Source organism: Dendropsophus ebraccatus, chromosome 14 (genome assembly GCF_027789765.1).
Source record: "Dendropsophus ebraccatus isolate aDenEbr1 chromosome 14, aDenEbr1.pat, whole genome shotgun sequence".
Taxonomy (NCBI): Eukaryota; Metazoa; Chordata; class Amphibia; order Anura; family Hylidae; genus Dendropsophus; species Dendropsophus ebraccatus.
In genome coordinates this window covers 31,619,579-31,642,247 of record NC_091467.1, presented here as the reverse complement: position 1 = coordinate 31,642,247, position 22,669 = coordinate 31,619,579, and the positions used below count along the sequence as shown (strand labels likewise).

Below are 22,669 nucleotides of genomic sequence, written 5' to 3'. Positions count from 1 at the left end.
ATATATATATATATATATATATATATATATATATATATTTAATATATAATCTATTTTTAATTTTTATTATTCAGTAAAAAATAAAATAAAAGTATGTGTGGAGGATGCCTAATAAAGTGCGGGATAGATCTTCGACAGCCACTGATCCTAAACAGTAGACCTACATTTATTTAGAATTCTCCTATGGTGTACTATATACAGTATTAGAATGATTTTAAAAAGGGTTTATAGCTTAGAGAAAGTATTATAAAGTTGGAAGTTTTAACTTTTGTCCTCACCTTAAAAAAATAAAAATGTGGCTGTTAATCACCCAACCCCCCCCCCCCCCCCCCCAATATTGAAAGGGCCCCTAATAACATATTAATATTTTGAAAAGTGTGACACTGAATGCAAGGTTAGAAGGTTGTCTGATAAATTAAATAAATAAGTACCTACTCAAATCAGCTGGTGTCAGCAAGTGTCATTACTTCCGAGTTTGGTTCCTAATTGGATTTTTTTGTTTCCTCATAGAAAGTGACATCAACTACCTTATGAGCATTGCCCTAGATAAGATAGCCTTCCTACCTTTTGGATACCTGATGGATCAGTGGCGGTGGAAGGTGTTTGATGGAAGAATCCCAGAATCTGAGTATAACCAGCAGTGGTGGAACCTCAGGTCAGTTTTATTTAAATGGCTTGTATAAATAAAGGTTTTCATGAGCCTTCAAAGTTTCATATAAATGCCTAACAAATCTATCTCTAGGCTGAAATATCAGGGGCTGTGCCCTCCAGTGCTCAGATCTGAAGAGGATTTTGATCCTGGAGCAAAGTTCCACATCCCAGCCAGTGTTCCATACATCAGGTTAGAAGACTGAAGTCCATATATTATTTTTTTTCTTCCACCTGTTCACTAGTGATGAGCGAACATGTTCGTATGAACATGACTTTAGTTGTTTGTGTTCGCCAATTACAAACAATTTGTTCGATCGTCGGAATGGTTATAACGATCATTTTTTAACATGCGTACGTTTATCTTGTGATATGCGCAACTGTGTAAGTTTCCACCGATTGGAAGGAGCTAATGAACGAGTGGGGAAGGAAGGGCACATCAGGTAATGTAGTAGCCATGTTCACTACTGGCGTTACTGTGATTGGCTGTACGATTAACGTCATTACGTACGTTACGCTGGCCTCGCTGAGACACCTTGACTTGCTGACTGTACGCTACGGCCTAGCATTCCTCATGTGTATTGCGTCATACATGTATCCACATCATTGTGTATATACGCACGGGTGAATAAAAGATACGCTAATGCTATTCGCCTCCTAATTGCTCCGCTATTACGTATTTCGTTCTTTGCGCCTCATAATCTGTACGCACCAAAATGTACGTTTCTACTGTACATTCGTTATTTGTTCGTGAATGTTTGGTGAACACAAATCGAACAGTATTATATATAATATATATAATATATATATATATATATAATATATAAAATATGGGATTCGAACCGAACATCGGGATGTTTGCTCATCACTACTGTTCACTTTTTGATACCCCCATGTATATTTTCCTCAGTGGAATAATGTCATGTCAATATTGGCCACAAAACTAGCACATGTGAATTGTCAACTGGTTTCTGTATCTTTGTCCTAATGTAACCTCCAGTATATTTCTTGCTTTAAGGTACTTCATCAGCTTTGTGATTCAGTTCCAGTTCCATAAGGCTTTATGTGCAGCTGCAGGTCAGACCGGTCCCCTTCATACATGTGACATCTACAATTCCATGGCGGCCGGAAAATTACTCGGGTGAGCCAGAAAAGCTTCATACTTCATATACTTTAGATGTATTATCTAAAATCTTACATTCGGCTGGATTTTATTCTATTTAGTTTTACTGGTAATCTCTTGATCATACTTGACTTTGTATTTACTATCTCCTATTTGCAGAGATGCCATGAAGCTGGGTAACAGCAAACCTTGGCCTGAGGTTATGATGGCTATCACTGGAAATACTACCATGTCTGCTGAGCCTCTTGTTGAATACTTCCAACCACTTATTGATTGGTTGGATGCAGAAAATCAGAAAAACGGTGAAATTCTTGGCTGGCCAGAGTACAACTGGAGTCCAGGTGAGTGTACTAATGTTGCTGCTAATGTTACAAAATGCACCGGCACCATTCTGCATACTTTTTCCCACCTACTCATAATCCATCCACGCTGAAAAATCAGGTAGCAGGACATGCTTGGTAGATGCTCTTATAAGTGCTGATATCTGCTTTACTTTTCTATCAAAGTATGCCCTGGTGCTTGAATGGTTTTCAACCATATAGTAAAATTATTTTCATAGTAAAGGCCATATTCCCACATGGAACCATACTCGTTTTCGATGGTTCACGTATTACAAATCAACCATTATGATTTCCTCATTCCAGCTATGGAGGCAGCTGAGGCAGCAACACAGGCACCACCCACATCCGACAATGTCGACTTCTTGGGAATGTCGTTGAGCAATGGGCAAGCATCAGCAGGGGCCTGGGTCCTCTTGGCAATTGGTATAGTCCTGGTTGTCACCACCATTGTGTTGGGTTTCCAGTTCTCAAAAGTGAAACGTAGGGCAAAGAAATCCTCTTCTGAACTGGAGCTAAAATAACTTGGAGCGCCTACAACTAGCAGAGTGCCCTCTTTTGGTTAAAGGGCCACTGCCAGCAATCTGGAACTTGGGGACACTCTGTGTGAATTCCATCAGGGGAAACCTTTTGACTATGCAAAATACTTCATCCGTAAAAGATCAATCCACTAGCGCCTTCAAAACCAAAATTTAGAGGATGAACTTTTCCACAGGTGCTGATGGGAAGGGAGGTTTAGCGTCACTGGGTAAAAATTAAATTCTATTATTGGGATTATGATCATGTTGGATCTCTTCTCCATAAATGGGAGCAATAAATATTGTAAGTGAAAACTTAATATTTTGCCAGTTTGAATTATTTACAGAATAATATTTGTTGTCTTATTTGTCTTACTTACCCTCATCCTCAGCACCCCATGAACAAAAGGGGGCTATCAGCAGGTTAGATTAGTCTTGCCTGCTGACAGTTCCCCTTAAAGGCCTGAGCTACAAAACTGACAGCATAACATCCAACCTAATGGTAAAATCATGAATATTCACAGATAATATGTATAATGTTACCCACCAGTTGGGCTGAAACTTATGTTGTCAATTTTTGTAGCTCAGGCCTTAAAGGGGAACTGTCGCTGAGGAAGAGGGTAAGCCTCTTGCCTTTATTCTCAGTGCTGTTTCTGTGCAGTGTGAAGTGTAATCCTGTGTCCTGCAAGGCAGTTAGGAGCACTGGGGGTGGGGCAATGACCCCTGGCTGGCCCGCCCCTTCTAATGATTATCAGTAAAGCAGGCTAGCTGGGGGCAGGCCGGATTGGTGCTCTGGGGGCAGTAACCCCACCACCAGTCTGCAAAAGGGCCTTACCACACACAGGATTACACTACAAAGTACAAACTGTGTGGAAATGGTGCTGAGGATGAAGGTAAAAGACTTTCCTTCTTCCTCAGTACTCCATGTGCAATAGGGGGCTATCAGCGGGTTAGATTCTTCTAACCTGCTGATAGTTCCCCTTTAACATCTAAAGTATTAGTACAAATGGTGGCTACCTCTGTAGTGCTATAATTTTTCCTTTCCTTTTATTTTTTTTTAACTTGTGTGACATTATACCAATGCATTCAACTTTCATACCCATATTTTAAATCCTTTATAAACTTTTTGAGTCTGAGCCCAGCCTTAGGGAGAGATGAACCCATCTGTCCTGACATCTGTGATGGAGAGAACTTTGCAAGTGATGAAGTGGACTGTCTGTCGTGGGGGGTTCACGGGAGCTTTCTAATTGTAATACTAGAAATGTGTCGCTGACATTTAATTGGGTCAGGGGTAGTGTTCAGTGCCAACTCTTATTATGAACGCAGTTGGAGCAAGTGGCCAACAATCCCAGCGATCTGTAATGATGAGCAGACAGCTGCTAGCTTTACCACCAAATCCCAGGCTACCATATAAAACACATGCTTCTGCTAAATGAGCAAATCAATTATTCACAGAACCTGCCAAAAATACATTTGTCTTCTCTTTTAATCTTCATTTTGTTCTGTATATTTGTTTGAGACAGTAGCAAATAACTAAGAAGGTTTACTCTTGGTAATAATGGATTTACTTGGACTTCCTAAAGGTTTCAGAACTTTTTCATAAAATGTCAACGTTGCTACGTCGGTGCGTCTCTGAGATAAAACCTGAATGATCATGCCTTTATGCTAGTTGTTGGCCCCTATCCACACCAATAATCTTTCCACCTATAAATATAAACATGGCAAATGTTTTCCATTATGGCCACAACTGACAAGTTGATTACAGTAAAGCCATCTAAGAAAATATTGTTCATGCCCACAATCCTGTTTATCTGTAGCAAAAGAGTAAGAGTGACATTTATGTTTTAAAGGGGTTGTCCGGCGCTCCCACTTTTTTTAAATCTTGCTTCCATATAGGAAAAAAAAAAAAAAAAACATTATATGCTTATCTCTCCGCACTCCCCCGGTGTGTCCCGATAGAGTTGCTGGTGTCCCCGCTGTCTGTAGCTGCCTTTACTTCTGAGATGTGCATATCTTGGGAGTGACAGCCCAGTCAGCCAATCACTGGGGGCTGTGCTGTCCCATCTCAGTGAGTGGGTGGCCAAGCAGGCTGTCACTCACAAGATGAGCTTGTCCTGGAAGTAATTGAAAGTAACTGTGGCTACAGATAGCGGGAGATACTAGCAACCACATCAGGACACCAGGGGAGCGCAGATAGGTATGCATATAATTATTTTCCTATACGGGAGCAACATGTAAAAAATGTGGGAGCACCAGATAACCTTTCAGTTGAGTTCTTAAAGGGGTTATCCAGCGCTACAAAAACATGGCCACTTTCCCCCCTACTGTTTTCACTTCATGTGCAGTTTGCAATTAAGCTCCATTTACTTCAATGGAACTGAGTTTTAAAACCCCACCCAAACTGGAGACAACAGTAGGGGGAAAGTGGCCATGTTTTTGTAGCGCTGGATAACCCCTTTAACTAGAGACAAAAGGATCTCAAGCATGCATGGCTTTGTCTGAACTTGAACGCTTGGCATTTGATTACCGATGGCCATAGGGCTGCCTGGAAAGCATGGATACAGCCAGACGCTGCATCCAACTTCTTTAGCCACTGGTAACCAAATGCAGAGGTCTTGAACAAACCCGAGCCTGCCCGAGATTCACTCATCTTTATTCTAAACTTGATAAATTTTGCGCAAAAAAAACTGGCACAGAGAAGAAAATGCAAGGTTAAAAAATTGTATGAAAGTCACAAACTATGAAATGTTGGTGCAGTTAGACCACGTTTTAATAAGTATTCTAGTCCTTAGTTGAAGTCAAAATTTTGCTGTTTGTACGGACACCATACAGCAGGGGTCCGTATTTGGGTAGAGAGCTAAATAAGGATGAATCCCATTCTGATGGACTTTGCCATGTAAATTACAGTCATATTAAGATGTAGACAATGAATAGTGCCAGAATGGTAAACCTTTCCATAGGATTTGTATGGAAATCTCAATAGGTAAAACCAGAAGAAGGATAAAGGACCTGCTACACATCAATGTCTATAAAGGGCTAACCTATTGCTGTTTGCACAAATGTAACTTTCAGGGGTCAGACACACAGTGTCACAGTTTAAGGATTTTGGTAACAGTCAGGGAACTCAGCAGGTGGCGCTGCCTACCATTCTAAGTGATAGTATTGTCCAACCACACAAAACAAATACCTGTAGCGATCTGTTCGCTTTACATTAAACACCAAGGTAAAATCAGCAATTCTGGAATAAACATTGTGTGTAACTAGTGGTCATGGACATTGCCTCTCTGACCATTTTTCTTTTAACAAAGTAATGTTCAAATAGCAGGGATATGTAGAGAAAGATTTATCAAAACTAGAGATGAGAGGACCTTGAGCATATTCGTATCCTGCCAAATTCCAAATCATGGATACAACCTATGGCATGTCTTCCAGAACTTCCTAGTTCCAATCTGCATCCAAGTTCTTCAGCCACCAATATTCAAATTCTGTGAGTTTGGATTTGGAGAAAGCCGAACTTGAGGTTTGCTCATTTCTAATCCAAATTATTATAAGGCAAGTGTGAGAGTTGCTTTTGAAACCATATTCTTGCTTTTGTTTTACTTATGTCCTTTGGTATATTAGATAAAAATAATACTAAAAATAATACTCCAGTGTCAATGGAGAAACTGAATTCATGGAATGTGAAAATGATCAAATGCTAGGATTTCCTTATACTGCATCTGGTTATATTATTTTTCCCACCTGGACTGGTCTAGAATATATATCCAAACTTATATGCAGCAACCACCTTTTTCCACATCTATGCAGCATCTTCTCCTGATGAAAAGAAAAAAAAAACTTGTAAACTACAGTGTTTTAATATACAAAAAAGTGTCTCCCCCCAAAAGATGCAGTATACTGTTACTTTGCCTTACACCCCTATAGTCAAGAGGGAACTTGTCAGCCGACCCACTGGCAGCATGACATGATCGCCCTCAACACAATGAACCATTATTTCTCTGAAATGGTGCCAGGTTTCAAGGATCAGCTAGGTATATAGTCAAGGAGGCAGTGCTTCACCACTGTTCCGCATGTCTTTAAGCTTCATTGATAGGTCTATAGAGGTAGAGAGCCTCCTTTGAATGTATATTCAGTTCTTAGCTCATCTTAAAACCTTTCTCTGAAATACTGATGCATTTCAAAGAAATCAAAGTGCATCATAGTGAGCGTAGCTGTTCCTGTTTGATATTGCCGCTTAATTGTATAGCACAAAAGACCGAATAATGCAATTTCCCCTGTGCAAACATTAAAGGGATAGGCCACTTTAAAGTAAAATTGTTCAATATACAGTATTAGTAAGTGTACTCGCTGCACTTACTGACAGCAGCTTCCTGTGTACCTCATAGAGCTAAAATCACACTGCCCTCCTTTAGGTTGTGCTGTCCTACCTCATGGTGATTCTGTCCATAGGATGGCCAGCATGGGGGAGCATGTGAAATTTAGCAGTATTTAAATATGCGCCAGATCATTGGTACTCGCTTACATATACAACCCTGAGTCCCCATTTACAGTTCTCATTAACAGAGGCTCAAAGAGTCAATTACCTGATCACTCATGTAACCCCTTCCTGCTGCACATCCCCTATTGCAAAGAAAAATGTGCAGAAGATGGTTCATCATTATTCAGCAGGTCACTCATTCATTAACTGATCTTTAGCCCTATTACACACCTCTTTTGGACAATAATTGCCATGTAATAGTGCCCTCATTGTACATTTTGCAGTGTGTATTATGTGAATGTGGACCTGCCCTAAATGTAAATTTTAGAGATGAGCAAATCTCGTACGTCTGAGTGTACTTGAGATTCGCTTATCTCTAAAAAAAAAAAAATGCGTAATTTGACTACTGTTGGATGCAGCCCTAGGGAGCCCTGGAAAAGATATAGCCTATGGCTGTAGCCATGTTTTCAGGGGGCCTTAGGGCTGCATCCAACTTTTGAAGCCACTGGTAATCAAATGCAGCGTGCTTGAGATTTGCTCATTTCTAGTCATTTGTACACTTAACAAATTTTTACTCCATGACTTAAGCAGTTTAAAGTCTAGAGCAGTCATGTCAAACTCTGGCCCGCAGGCCAAATCTGGCCCGTGGTGCCATGATTTTTGGCCCGCCAGACAATTCAGAGTTTTCATTACATCTGGCCCGCCATGGCTACTATAGAAGAGACAATGGGGGAAGGCTGGCTACTATATGAGACTACTGGGGAGGGCTGGCTACTATATGAGACTATGGGGAGGGCTGGCTACTATATGAGACTATGGGGAGGGCTGGCTACTATATGAGACTACTGGGGAGGGCTGGCTTCTAGATGAGATTGTTGGGGAGGGCTGGCTACTATGAGACTACTGGGGAAGGCTGGCTACTATATGAGACTACTGGGGAGGGCTGGCTACTATATAAGAGACTATGGGGGAGGGCTGGCTACTATATGAGACTACTGGGGAGGGCTGGCTACTATATGAGACTACTGGGGAGGGCTGGTTACTATATAAGACTATGGGGAGGGCTGGCTACTATATGAGACTACTGGGGAGGGCTGGCTACTATGAGTCTATTGGGGAGGGCTGGCTACTATATGAGACTATGGGGAGGGCTGGCTACTATATGAGACTACTGGGGAGGGCTGGCTACTATATGAGACTACTGGGGAGGGCTGGCTACTATGAGACTACTGGGGAGGGCTGGCTACTATATGAGACTACTGGGGAGGGCTGGCTACTATATGAGACTACTGGGGAGGGCTGGCTACTATATGAGACTATTGGGGAGGGCTGGCTACTATATGGGAAACTTGGGAGGGAGGGCTACTATTTGGGCACTATTGGAAGGGCTGGCTAATATGTGGGGCAATTTTTGGGGGATTGGCTATTATATGGGTTGGGGTTTAATCATGTCATAGCAATTTATCATGTCATTTATCATCATGCACAGGGCTGGGAGATGCACACCACTGACAGTGCCAGGAACAATTCACGCTGCTTCAATAATTATCAAGGTTGGCCTACGACTTTGTCCAATTTTTTATTTTGGCCCACTGTGTATTTAAGTTTGACACCTCTGGTCTAGAGTATCATAAATGTATATTACATATACAATACACTTACTGTATTGCATCTTCAATCTTCCCGTTTTATTCACCCACATGCTCGGTTCTACATCACTTTTTAGATATATAGTATAGACAGGCTTTTCACCCATGCTACAAGATTGAGTGAGCACGTACTAGTGTGATCTGTGCTCTTACTGCATTGACAAATGGCACTAAATATACTTCCTTGTAAACCTCAAAACTGTCCAGTTCGAATAAATTGCGGCGTCACTATGTACGTTACAGAAAACTGAGGTCCCTGAGCTATAACCAGTTGCCATTTCCCCGTTCACAGTACAGGACCCAAGTGACAAGATAATGGATGGGCTGCTTTAAACTCTTACTGCTGCAAGCCCTCTGTTAGGAAGAATAGAGTTTGCCGTTACTGGTACGGAATATAGAATACCAGACTAACCTTCTACTGATCTGTGATACCAGCCCATAATAAAGAGGGCATAGTCCACGTTATCCTGCATCTGGGCCCACCAACCTACTGTATCATGTGTCCTCTATAACCCCAGCTTAAAGAGACTGTCACTAAGGTTAGCATAAAATAGTGACTGAGAAGCCGATGAGAATGTATCACCTACATTGTTCTGTGCAGATGATGTGAAGATATCCTCCTGAATAACATGGACAATAAGTTGTCCTCTCCATTCTGTGCATGAGCTAAGTAGTCCAGGATATTTATGAGAAGCAGAAAACTCCGCCCACCAGCTGCTGGTTGGCAGTTATCTATCCATGCTGTGTATCAGCAGCTGGAGGGTGGGGGAGGGGTGTGGCAAGAATCCTATTCTCCTACATATTAGAAGAACGGCTGAACAAAATTATGTAAGTAGTACACTGATCTGTTCCACATTTCTGTCGCTAGTTTATGCTGCCCTCATTTAAGGTGGAAAAAAAAGACTCGTTTTAGATTCCATTTAAAGTGTCCCCCTCAACAACTAAACCCCCTGTTATTGCTATCATTGTAAGAGTTGTATCCCAAATAGCCTGGTGCCTGGATGTAGACAGTCTGGACTACGCACTGTATAATGTTAATGGTCTGTACGTGTGATCATCTTGAAGATGGGAACTGACCTGCGTTAGGGGAGTTCTTTTAAGGGTAAGTAGCTGTTCTCTTGGTGTCTCCCAACATTTAATTCTTTTGCAATGGCATCTGAATGATCTGAATAAGTAAGCAATCCCTGGGGGAGAGGGGGGGGGGGGTAATTGTTCTCAGTGATTCACATTCTACATGTTAAATCAGAATACATAAACTGCATGCTGATGTGAATACCTTAAGTCAATTGTACAGAAATTATGCAAAATACCATGACACAAATTGACAGGTTTTATCCATTTCCTCTTGCAGATTGTTTAAAGAACCTATGTGATCACTGTTCCCATCCCAACAAAGACCTTTGCTCCAAGAAGTCAGATTCACAATCGAATAGTGGAGAAGAAAAGCATCAGGGAGACGCTTCATGATTACAATGTCCCCATGGAGAACGCTTTCCATTGCTCTTTAGTAACCAGGATTCTACTACAACACGCAAGTCTACAGGGAATACTGCTAAGCAGATTCTTGTTTCTCTGTGATGATTTACGCAGGTCCTTTATATAGTTAACACAGATACAGTTGTGTGTACGCCACTACTCTATATGATATTCTAGTAGCCCATTCATGAGATAAAATGGCAATCTGAAAGTGTGAATTTACACGGGGAGAATAACCTTAACATTAGAGGGGTTGTCCAGGATTGGGAGAAACACAGCTACTTTTTTGCAAAAACAGTGCCACCCTGTATTCAAGTTGTGTGTGGTGGTACAATTCAGCTCCATTCACTTCAATGAAACAGAACTGCAAAACTACACCTGAACTGAGGACAAGAGCAGTGCTGTTTCTGGAAGAAAGCAGCCATTTTTTTTCTGTGCGTGGACAACCCCTTTAAGAAGGTGTTAAAGGGGGTTATCCAGCACTACAAAACACGGCCACTTTCTTCCAGAGACACACAACATAGGTATTGGCCAATTTTGGTGTTTTTAGTGGAGTATAGTGTGAGTCCAGACTTGGGGCTTTCAGTATTTAAGTCACCTTGATATATTATTACATCAAGGTGATCAGCTCGCCGATGCCACTGTGCCCATATGACCATTGGCAGGTTAACAGCTATAAAAGAGAGCTGCACTCTGTCTGGAACTGCAAAAAAAAAATAAAATTAAAATTAAAATTAAATAAGGAATGATTCTGTTACAAAAAAATTTTTTAACTCAAGGATTTTTTTTTTTTAAGCAGTATTTGTTTTTGTTACAATGTGTGTATCTAGTCTGCCCACTCTTTTAAAAATTAAAAAAAAACTATTTTACTAAATTAGCTTTTTTTCCCCAGCTAAACTCACATTATGCCCCCTTGTTCTGTCATGGGCAACAATCATGAAATTAAGATGATGCTCGATTGATTGAGCCCTGCAAATGATGTAGCATTTGTAGCGCTACATCAGGCCATGTAAAAGGGCACTTAGGTCTAGTGGCAAGAATGAAAACTGCAAAATGTTATGATTTTAAAATGGAGTAAGGGAAATTTGAATAAATGTTACAAAAAAACTCTTAAATATTTAATATAATCTTTGATTTAATTTAAAGGGGAACTCCAGGTAAGAGGTTAAAAAAAATGAAACTTCTGCAAAAGCATAAAGCATTACTTACCTATCTATTCCAGTTTTGAAACTACCAAAATCCATTTGTTTTTGTTTTCTTTGGGGGGAAGGGGGGGTGTTCTGTTTTGTGTTTCTGCACTTCCTGGTTAAGCAGTTGTACTCAGTACTACAGGTTCCAGAATGCAATGCTTTCCCTCAGCTGTTCATCACAGTCCTCCACCCTGCCTATTCCCTGCCCAAAGCTGTTGCAGAACATCTAGGCTGTGTTCACACATTGCGGTTTCATTGTGTTACTGAATTATTTGCAGTAATTTATGATTTAATTGTGGTCCCACCTGCACAGAACCCTGTATTCTCTACCTGTAACACTACACAGCACACTGTATTCTCTACCTGTAATATACCGCTAATATTGGAATAAACTAAAGAACTTTTTAACTTTTTTTTCTTTTCCTTTCTGCGCACATATTATGATCAAGCATCTGTTATCTTTGAAGTTGAGCACCACAATAAGGCTCTGATCCTCTCTGCTATTTGGCATCATTTACTTGTGTTACTGCATCATTTTTGTGACTACGCTGCAGTACTGCAATGGCACTCCATGTGTGAACACAGCCCTAATTTCACTGCACAATTAAAGGAATCAGTGCAACAGCTGCCTCTGGCCGATCAGAGATGGTAAATCACTGGATTGGGGGATCCAGCCAAGCCTCCTGGGAGATCACGCCCTGCCCCCTGTCTGCATCATCAGCCTGATCTCAGCAAACACACACAATATGAGACACAGGCATGGAAGATTTGTCTCCTAAGGGGGGATAGCAGAAGGAGCAGGAGACAATGTGGATTTGCACAGGGGCCATTTATTTTCAGCTACCAGTGTGGCAGAACCGCACAGATACGGTAATACATTGTATAGACACACATTTAACTTTTAATGTACTTTTAGAAAACACATTTTTCTTATCCGGAGTTCCCCTTTAAAGAAAATCCTCTCTGCAGTAATTTGTGGATTGACTTTTAAAGCGTACCTGTCATAATGTTTCCTCACCTGATCATCATGCCATTGCTCCTGCCGCCAGAAGTTTGGGTAAATATGGATGCAACCACACCTGGTCAGTTCTGTGCACAAGCCTTATAGATTCAGAACACTGCTAATGCACGGAACCAATCTGGAATGGTTGTATCCATGGTTTCCCAAACTTCCTGCGGCCGAAGCAACTGCATGCCGATCAAGTATGGAAACATTATGACCCTTTCAAAGGGAAAAATAATGTGCATCATAAAGGGCCTTTTACATGGGCCGATCAGCCAAGGAGTGTGAAAATGCTCAATCTTCGTCTGATCGTGCGTTTTGAGTAAGCTTTAAAATGTATTATCAGACATCTTGCCTTGTAAACAGGGTTATGTGTGATTGATAAAGGGAAACTGACAGCACAGATATGTATATGTCTATGCTGTCAGTTACCAGATGATCACAAGCAGTGTATAGTTACTTTCTGCGCTGCTTGTGATCTAGCATCCTCTTCTCCATCTCTGCAGTCCACCGGCCGCTGCTGCAACTTCACACCATTGCCTCCCCCAGAATGATTGACAGCCAGAGGACGGGAGAGCAGTACAAGAGGATGCTGTTAGATTCCATGGCTGCATGAGCGATACATAGATTGTCCGTGCCGCCCGGCCGTTTGATTTGTTGTGCTGTGTAAAGATACTGCAAATGAGCACTGATCTTGCTAATCAGCACTCGTTGAAAATGTAAAAAGACCTTAAAGGTGTTGTCCAGCGAAAATCTTCTTCTTTCATATCAACTATCAGAAAGTTATATAGATTTGTAATTTACTTCTATTAAAAAAATATCAAGTCTTCCCATACTTAGCTCATGTAGGAATTGTTTTATTTTCTGTCTGACACAGTGCTCTCTGTTGACATCTCTGGCCGAGACAGGAACTGTCAAGAGCAGGAGAGGTTTTCTATGGGGATTCATTGAAAACTAAGACAGAGTTCCTGTTTCGGCCAGAGATGTCAGCAGAGAGCAGTGTGTCAGACTGGAAACAAAACAACATTTCCTGCATGGCATATAGTAGCTAATAAGTATGGGAAGACGAGGTTTTTTAATAGAAGTAAACTACAAATCTATATAACTTTCTGATATCAGTTAAAATGAAAGAAAAGATTTTAACTGGATAACCCCTTTAAGTCATTGGACAGCTTCACCCCGCCCTGCTAGACTTATTTAAACTTTTCTTATGTCCAAACAAAAAAAGATCAATCAAGGTTAGTGGGGTGGGGACAAAACTTTCTGTGGCCATCCTTATGACTTGGGGTTTAGGCATCATGAAAGTAGTGACAGCTTCCCTTCTAATTACATATTATAGTGACACATCTCTTGTTCAAATGTTAAAGAATCATTGTGATGGAAGTGGCCATCACAAGTTAAAAAACTGGGTTCAATACATAAAACTACACAATATTAAAGGGGTTATCCGGAGAGCAGAAAATATCCTACCCCTTCTGCTGTGGTGCTCCACCTCCTCCCTATGACCATCTCTGCTGAGGTGAGAAGGAGGCAGAAGCGTGTTGCGGCTATTGCAGACACTGCATGCGGGCAAAACCATGCCTGCCTGCAGTGTCCAATTGCTGTCTGATGTTACTGCCACATCTGTAACAGTGAGCAGCTCTTGATCATTGCCTGCTACATGCCCTTGCCCTCCTCTCATCTGCGGAAGTTGTAAGCAAAGGTGGTCAGAGGGAGGAAGGGAGCACTGGGGAGCAGAAGAGGTGGGACCTATTCTGCTCTCTGGATAACCAATAAAAGGTTCATGGAAAGAGATGTAGACTAGAGATGAGCGAATCGGGTTCGAGTCGATCTGAACCCGAGCGTTCAGTATTTGATTAGCGGGGGCTGCTGAACTTGGATAAAGCTCTAAGGTTGTTTGGAAAACATGGATACAGCCAATGACTATATCCATGTTTTCCACATAGCCTTAGGGCTTTATCCAACTTCAGCAGCCGCCGCTAATCAAATGCCGAAAGTTCGGGTTTGGATCGACTCGAGCATGCTCCAGGTTCGCTCATCTCTAATCTAGACTTATGCACCTAAGATTTTACACAAAAAGTCTGACACATTTTTGGGCAAGAACATAAGGAGCAAGTACTACAGTATATGTATATGGAGTTCTGTGTCTGATCCTTTGGCTTTGTACTGCTGTGAGAAGTGTTTTGTGTTTTCCTCTCTACATTGAATCAGCACATTTACATTGGAGTCAGTCAGGGGCAGACTGATGATGTGGTTGAAATCTTACGGCTGAGTAGATGACAGAGAAAAGGGTGCCGAGTGGCTGTCACCATTGCAGTGGATCAGCCATAGAGCAGGAGCCGGGGCTCAGTTCTGTATGCACCTTCCAATTGTTACAATGAACTTGTGAAGGATGACCTGATAATATGGTTCACAGATCATTAGTGTCTATTTATAAAGCGTTACTAAAGGGTTTTTATATCCGCACAATGTCTCATAGGCTAAAATTAGAATTAGAATGTAGATTTCAAGTGGGTGCTTTAACCCTTTAAGAGCATTTTTTCTTTTTTCCAAAAACAGCGTAAATTGTTGGCAAAAATTTTTTTTCTTAGAAAAGAGAATAATTTTATAAACTGTTCATTTCCCTTAGTTGCTTCTTCTAACATTTTTTTCCCCTCTGTGCCCTTGGGCCTTCTCCCCTTTTGCTGCTATTTGGATTAGTGTTTGTTTACATAGGGAACTTCCAGGTCACAGGGGTCAGCAGTGACATCACAGCGCTGCAGGCCTGTAGCTCCACCCCCTTCTCTCTGAATCTAGCTCCACCCACTCTACCTATAGGCAGGAAACTGCTGCCTTACTACAAGTGTCTATTGAGCAGCATGGCGGCTCAGTGTTTGCCAATTACTTATATTATCAACTTCTGTTGTAGGACTACAAACATTAGCACACATGTACATGTTAGGAGTTGTAGTCCTGGATTACATATACACTACAGTAGCCATCCTATAGGTGTTGGTGGGGTTGGGGTTTAATAAGCCAGCATACTGTTACAAGTTTACCTCTGAAATAGAATGGTGACTGATATGAGGTGAAGTATCCTTCCTCTCCTCTCCATATTACAGACAGAAGCAGCACTGCCCTAATACTGTACAGCTTTACACTACAATAGTAACAATATAGGGGAAGGTTTATCAAAGCCTGTGTAGAGGAACAGGGGAGTAGTTGCCCAAAGCAACCAATCAGATTGCTTTCTTCATTTTTAAACAGGCCTCTAAAAATGAAACCTAGAATCTGACTGGTTGCTATGGGCAACTTTTTTCCTGTTCCTCTGCACAAGTTTTGATAAATCACCCCCATAGTTCCTTTATTGATATAGCCCCAACCTATTCTGCAGCGCTGTACAGAGATTGTAGTCACTCACCTTGGTCCCTGCCCCCAAAGGAGCTCCCTATGTTTTGGTGTGCTAAAATCCATGCAGACATTGGGGGACATACATGCAGCTGTTATCCCAGGACTCCAACTCTACAAAGCAACATGGCTAACCTCTGTGCCCCCCACAACATGGCTAACCTCTGTGCCCCCCACAATATGGTTACCTCTGTGCCCCTCACCCCCAAATGTGGCTATCAGCTCCTGCTCTCAATGTCCTGCTGCCCTTACTGCTGCAGTTTCAGATGTTAGCTCCTCCTACAGGGGTGGGGCTGCATAACCCCACCCACCTGATGACTCACTGTTCCCTCACTGGCAGGAACAGGAAACTGAAAGGGAACGTGACATCACAGGAAGTAAAGAAAACACAGGCAGAGTGGTCATGTGACTGAGCCTGAGAACACAATAACTCCTCTAAATAAAAAATAGAAGTGTATGCAAAACATACAGTCCCACAGAAGTTAATGTAGTGCTAGTTTATTGAAAAATCCCAGCCAACCCCTTTAAGGTTATGTTCACACTCAGTAAAATACCTAAATATGGCTTTCATTTTGAGTGACAATAAGACAGCTCAATGTGTAAACAAAAACGGGTGAAAAAAAAAGGTTTTTTTCCACATCCATACTCTAGATGGAATTTTTATCTACGGTGGGTGCACTGATGGTTGAGTCCACATTAAAAACAAACAAAAAAAAACTTTAACATCACGTGGACCCCCACAGACCAGGAGAACAAGTGATTCAACGCAGGGGACTACAGAGTTACCAGGAGTTTGAAACTGTATCTTGCTGCCGCAAAGGAATAAAGACCTATCCTTTAGGGCTAAGGTAACAGAATAGAAATTCTATGGATTTTCTACCTGGATGTGCAGTTGGAAAATCTGCAGCAAAATACCATAGCAGCAAAGTGGATGAGATTTTTAGAATATTATTCACACACTTGAAGAATCTTCAATGTAGAAACTGACCTGCTGTGCCGGCTTTGTAATCCTTAGCATGTCAATTTCTGCAGGGGAAGGAGCAAGGATTTTCCCAAGTGACTTTAATGGGAAAGATCACAGCCAATTACTACAGATCTTGCTGTGGACCCATGGAAGAATCTGTACGTTTAGCCCAGGGATGGGGAACCTTCAGCCCTCCTGCTGCTGCTAAACTAATTCCCATCATGCCTTGACAGTCAGAGCTTTAGCTTTGGTTGTCTAGGTATGATGGGGAATTGTAGTTTTGCATCAGCTGAAGGGCCACAGGTCCCCTAACCCTGGTCTCGTTAAAAGTTTAAAATAAAATAAAGCATGGCAGTTCTTCTCCAGTCTACCATCACTCCCTGTACACCTCACTTCAGTGTTGACATATGACAACTCCAGCCAATTTAGGCTGTAGCAGTCTCATGGGTCAAATGTCAATCTTGGCGTGTGGGTGTACAAAGCGCAGTGACTAACCGGGGAGGCCCTGCCACAAGAGCACAAGGAAAGAAGAGCTGGATTTGTTTTTGTATTTTGGACAATGGCCTTTTTTGAAGAAAAGTCCACTTAAAAAAAAATTACATCTGATTCATTTGGTATCATGCTGATTTCCCTGTGGATTTTCTGTAGAAAATTTTCACAGCAAATTAACTACATGGAATTGGCCTAAAACTTCACCTAACACAACAGTGCTGCGGGTGAAAGAGAAAGTTAAATAAAAAGTAATGATTGTTATAACCAGCCAGTCCTCCACTGATGTATAGTATCTGTATTAACAAATGTTGTTTTTTTTTGTCAATAAACTATATTGTAAGATTTTCTTAGTTATCTGTATTAAGCTGTACGCCTTTGTCAATAAAAAGTCGACAAGTACAGAAGGTGATAAGAAGCTGCGGTTTATAGTTGTGTACAGTGTCATATGGTGAGAAGTACGTGAGTAATTATTCATGGTGTTTCCAAGGCAATAAAAGGATTAACCCAACTTTAGCATTCTCCTCTTTAGTTCATTTATTATTCATACTTTTATTTGCTAGTCCGGCATTCATTATACATTTAAAGATTTATATTGAAAAGAAATTGTGGCCAAAAGATTCCCGTAGTGTCTAAAGTTGACTGACCAAGATGCATAAGTAATATGCTGTATTACATCTGAGTTATCTAGACCAGTCCTGTCAAACTCTGGCCCGCGGGCGAAATCTGGCCCGTGGTGCCATTATTTTTGGCCCGCCATGCTTTTCCATTGCTGTGTTAAATTTGGCCCACCTGATGTTGCAGCAGATAATAATATGGCCGCAGGCAGTTTTTAGCCCGTGGCCTAGAAGTATCTCAGTAGTGCCCCAACGCTGACAATGTGGTGAAGTCATCGCACGCATCCTCTGACGGGCGCCTCCTGCAGCCTCTGGAGCCGCAGGAAGGGTGAGTCCAAGCTAAGGGGGCAGTCATGAACAACTACATTAGCGGCCGGCTTCTATTTTAGAGACTATTCTTGAGGACTGGCTTCTACATAAGAGACTATTGGGGTGGGCTGTCTACTATATAAGAGACTATTTTAGGGACTGGCTTCTATATAAGACACTATTGGGAGGGCTGGCTACTATATGGGACACTATTGGGAAGGCTGGCTACTATGTAGGTCTCTAATAGTAGGCCTGGCTAGTATATGGGGCACTATTTGGGGTGGCTACTACATGGGGCACAATCAGTGGCGGCCTGACAAGAGGGGGGGATGGCGAGGGCCCCCCCTTGCCACTGCACTGCTCCCCCTTAAATCACTCTTGTGACCGCAAGCATTTTTTTTGCTTGCTGTCACAAGAGCGGGCTCAACCGGACCTATGGCTGATGCGCTGCTGCCAGGGGTGTCCCATCCTATCCCGGCAGCGCCGCACATCAGTGACCTCCCTGTGCCGCCCGGGGCCCTTACTTCCGGCACAGGAAGCGCACATCAGAGACGCTTCCTGTCCCGGAAGTCCCAGCCCCGGCGTACAGGGAGCTCACTGATGGGCGGCAGTGCCGGGGAAAGGACGGGACACCACCGGCAGCCGCGCATCAGACGGAGCGTGAAGAAGGAAAGGATCGCCGGGGGAGCGGGTTGTTAGGTGAGTTTGTGTGTGTGTGTGTTTTTTTTTTTTATTCTGCTTAGCATAGAGGAAAGGGGGGGGGGAGAGGGGGCCATCTATAATGAAGGGGGCATCTATAAAGGGGGAAGAAGAGGGGGCCATCTATAATGGAGGGAGAGGGGGGCATCTATAAGGGGGGGGAGAGGAGGGAATCTATAATGAGGGGGGGCATCTATAAGGGGTGGAGAAGAGGGGGCCATCTATAATGGGGGAGAGGGGGGAATCTATAAGGGGGGGGGAATAGGGGGCCATCTATAAGGGGAGGGGGGAGAGAGGGGGCCATCTATAGGGGGAGAGGGGGTCATCTATAAGGGGAGGGGGGAGAGCGGGCCGTCTATAAGGGGGTCAACATGCAGTGGGGGCCATCTATAAGGGGGGCCATCTTTAAGGGGGGGAGGGGGCCAACTATAAGGGTGGGAGAAGGGGGGGAGAAGAGGGGGCCATCTATAAGGGGTGGGGGAGAGAGGGGGCAACATGCAGTGGGTGCCATCTATATATATACTATAAGGGGGTCACATAGTGTCAGGGCTACCCACTAAATGAGGGTGTAAAGGAGCCAATACAGATGTGCAGTGTGTAAAGAGATGAGGATGGTGCCAGAGTGAGGAGCCTAATATGTCTGTCTGGCAGATTCTATGGAATCGTGGCTCGGAGAAGTTCTCATAACGGCCCAGGGCAGATGGAGAAGAAGAAAATTAAAAGGGAAGAACTCCGATCAGAGAAGATGTCCCCTGTGAGTCACCTGATATAACTGCACTGTAATGTATATGGTGTATACGACCTGTGTGGAGCTGCGTCCACCTCTATATGACTGAATGAGATGATAGTGATCTGTTCACAGTGAATCTTATTCAGTAGCAGCGGTGGTGTTAGTCAGTATGTGGTGGTATTAGTCAGTATGTGGTGGTAATATTTGTTACGTGTTATCTGGTACTGTGTTTTATTGGTCTCAGTATACTGGATTTGGTCAGTAACAATATGGTGGTGATGGTAGGGGTTGTGGTGTGGCGGTAATATTTGCCCCTTGTATACTCGTATTATTGCCAATATTGGTCTTAGTGTACAGTAACAGTATGGCGGTAATATATATATGGTGATAATATTTTCTCTTCCTATATGCTGGTGTTATTGGTAATATCTGTCTTGGAGTGTGTGTGTATATATATATATATATATATATATATAATATGAAAGGGGGGGGGGGCCCAAGTTGACCTCTTGCACCAGGGCCCAGGAGACATTAGCTACGCCCCTGGACACAATTATGGGATTACCTACTGCTTGAGGGATATAATGGGTAATTTTCATGTTGGGAAAATTACTTTAGGATAGGCAGTGCCAGAAACGCCGCACGCTGCTCTGACAGTGCCAGAAAGCTGCATGCAATCTTCATTAAATATCATGGTTGGCCCGCGACTTTGTCAAATTTTTTAATTTCGGCCCACTGTGTATTTGCGTTTGACATCCCTTATCTAGACCATAAAGTTTGCCTCCTACAACTTTCATAGATCCGACTGCAAAGATATAAGTTTAATGAACGACCTTGGATCTGTGAAAGTTGTAGGGGACAAAGCTTGTGGGCACCTGTCCTGCTGAGACTGGCACAAAGTTAGTATCCTGTTCACTTATCTTAAAGTTTGGGCTCAGCTTTATATGACCGGTTAGATTTGTACATTATAGCAGTTGACTGTTTAAATTGTCAATATGTTTTTATTAGGGATGGTCCGAACCTGCCGAGGTTCGGGTTCGTATGAACCCGAACGCTCTGCATCAGATTCCCGCTGTCTGCCCGCTCCATGGAGCGGGCGGATCCAGTGGGAGGAACGCCTGGAAAACTGAGATACAGCCTATGGCTATGGCTGTATCCCAGTTTTCCAGGCGGTCCTCCTGATGGATCCATCCGCTGCACGGAGGGCAGACAGCGGGAATCATTACCGAGGGCTCGGGTTCGTACTCTGTTCGGACCATCCCTACTTTTTATATAATTAAAATATTTTTTTTATTTTTTAAGTTTCATGTTAGACAATATTTAGTGAGTAGTTTGATAGTATCCAAGGATGTAATTGTATATTCCTAAGCGGCAATGAACCGCAAATATGGATGTACAGTTACATCCTTGGTCGTGACTGGGTTAAGGGAGATAACTCTTGGCCAGAGAGATCTGGCAGCAACTTATTCTTCTCTACCCATTGAGAATACACTCAGCTATTCTGTGCTTGTTGAGGGAAGTTAGGCTGGGATGCACAGGGGACGGGTCACGTGATGAAAAATCGATATGTCGCAGCAGTAAGTTAATGAGTAAATCCATCTTGTAAGGATTTCACCAGGTTGCTCTTGTGGCCCCTTTTGAGTCTGAGCGTGACCCCTGTCTTGGCCAAAATTACTGTGTATCCACAGCCTTACCATTGTCTGATACCTATGGGAAGATGTATGGCAGGGATGGGGAACCTTTGGCCCTCCAGCTGTTGCAAAACTACAATTCCCATCATGCCAAAGCTGAAGGCTGTCCAGGCATGATGGTAATTGTAGTTTTGCAACAGCTGGAAGGCCGAAGTTTCCCCATTCCTGATGTATGGCCAAAACCAGTGGAATGTAGCCAGAGTAAACAAATGCAATAATCCCCCAGTGGTGACTTATTTCCATGAGAATAAAAGGATTGAAAAATACTATAACAGCTTGACCGGTCGGCAGTTTCAACTGACCTGTGTATAGCCACATTAGAAAGCTATTCTTAGTGCAGCACGATGTAGAACATGGTGTGAATTAAAATTCGTTAATGAAACCACAATCATATCAAGTTTTTTAATGTTCATTTTTCAAAGTTTTTCAGCCATGAAATTGCTTTCAGAATGATTTAAGGAGCAGAGTAATTGTCGATACTTTGGTAGTCTTGTGTAATTGCATTGTACACTGATCATCTAATCACTCATTGCTATCTGCAGTTGTTTGTTTGGAGGTATTTGGTCTAGTTCCAGCAAAGAGATGAAATACAAACGGAGTAACATACAATTAATTTATGTTTAATGCTCAGAAGCAAAAAATGAAAAAATTTATATATAATATAATATATATATATATATATATATATATATATATATATATAAAAAATTTCTTTCCTTCAAGTTAATACACTTAAGCAAGGATGGGGAACCTTTGGCCCTCCAGCTGTTGCAAAGCTACTATTGTAGTTTTGCAACGGCAGGAGAGCTGAAAGTTCCCCACCCCTGCAGTAAAAGAACATAATCCTCCACTCCAAAAAGCACAGGTGTATGAAGTGCAGGTGACACACAGGAGAACAGTGTAGCATGAAACTAATAAAATGTATTTAAAAAAGACAAATTACTACGCATTTTAAAATCCAACTAGCTTCTTCCTTCATAAGAAATGAACAGGTATAGTGACCTGATGTAATCTCACTACTCTAGGTTGCAATGAAGCAATGTTCTCCTCCTCAACTTCTAAGAAACAGAACATTTTTATTTTCCCACCTATAGGGCTGGTTGGGGGCTAATTTTTTATTTTTTATTTTTTTGCACCATGATCTATAGTTTTTATTGGAAACACATCGGTGTTGATTGCTTTTAATTCATTTTTATTATATATTAGGAGGAAAAAAGATCTGCATCCTGGTGTTTGGTTTTTAAATTTTTCACTGCACTGTTCTCCATGCAGAAACTGTATTGTTATATTTTAATAGATCAGACAATTCTGCCCACTACGATATCAAATGTTTGTTTGTTTTTTTCTATTTTTTATTATTA

At 42.1% G+C, this 22,669-nt stretch overlaps 1 protein-coding gene and 1 long non-coding RNA gene across 2 annotated transcripts in view; one reads left to right on the top strand and one right to left on the bottom strand.

Annotated features, from left to right (window-relative positions):
* The window catches only part of ACE (angiotensin I converting enzyme), a 37,042-nt gene extending 34,095 nt beyond the window's left edge, over positions 1 to 2,947 (top strand). The window contains exons 21-25 of the mRNA XM_069952455.1: positions 511 to 655; positions 743 to 841; positions 1,667 to 1,789; positions 1,931 to 2,112; positions 2,416 to 2,947. Of these exons, the coding sequence (XP_069808556.1) occupies positions 511 to 655; positions 743 to 841; positions 1,667 to 1,789; positions 1,931 to 2,112; positions 2,416 to 2,633 (767 nt within the window). The 3' untranslated portion in view covers positions 2,634 to 2,947. The remainder of the gene's footprint in view (positions 1 to 510; positions 656 to 742; positions 842 to 1,666; positions 1,790 to 1,930; positions 2,113 to 2,415) is intronic.
* LOC138772215 (uncharacterized) overlaps positions 1 to 22,669 on the bottom strand; it is a 116,728-nt gene that overhangs the window by 26,848 nt on the left and 67,211 nt on the right. The window contains exon 2 of the long non-coding RNA XR_011359723.1: positions 6,369 to 6,443. This is a non-coding gene — a long non-coding RNA (uncharacterized lncRNA). The remainder of the gene's footprint in view (positions 1 to 6,368; positions 6,444 to 22,669) is intronic.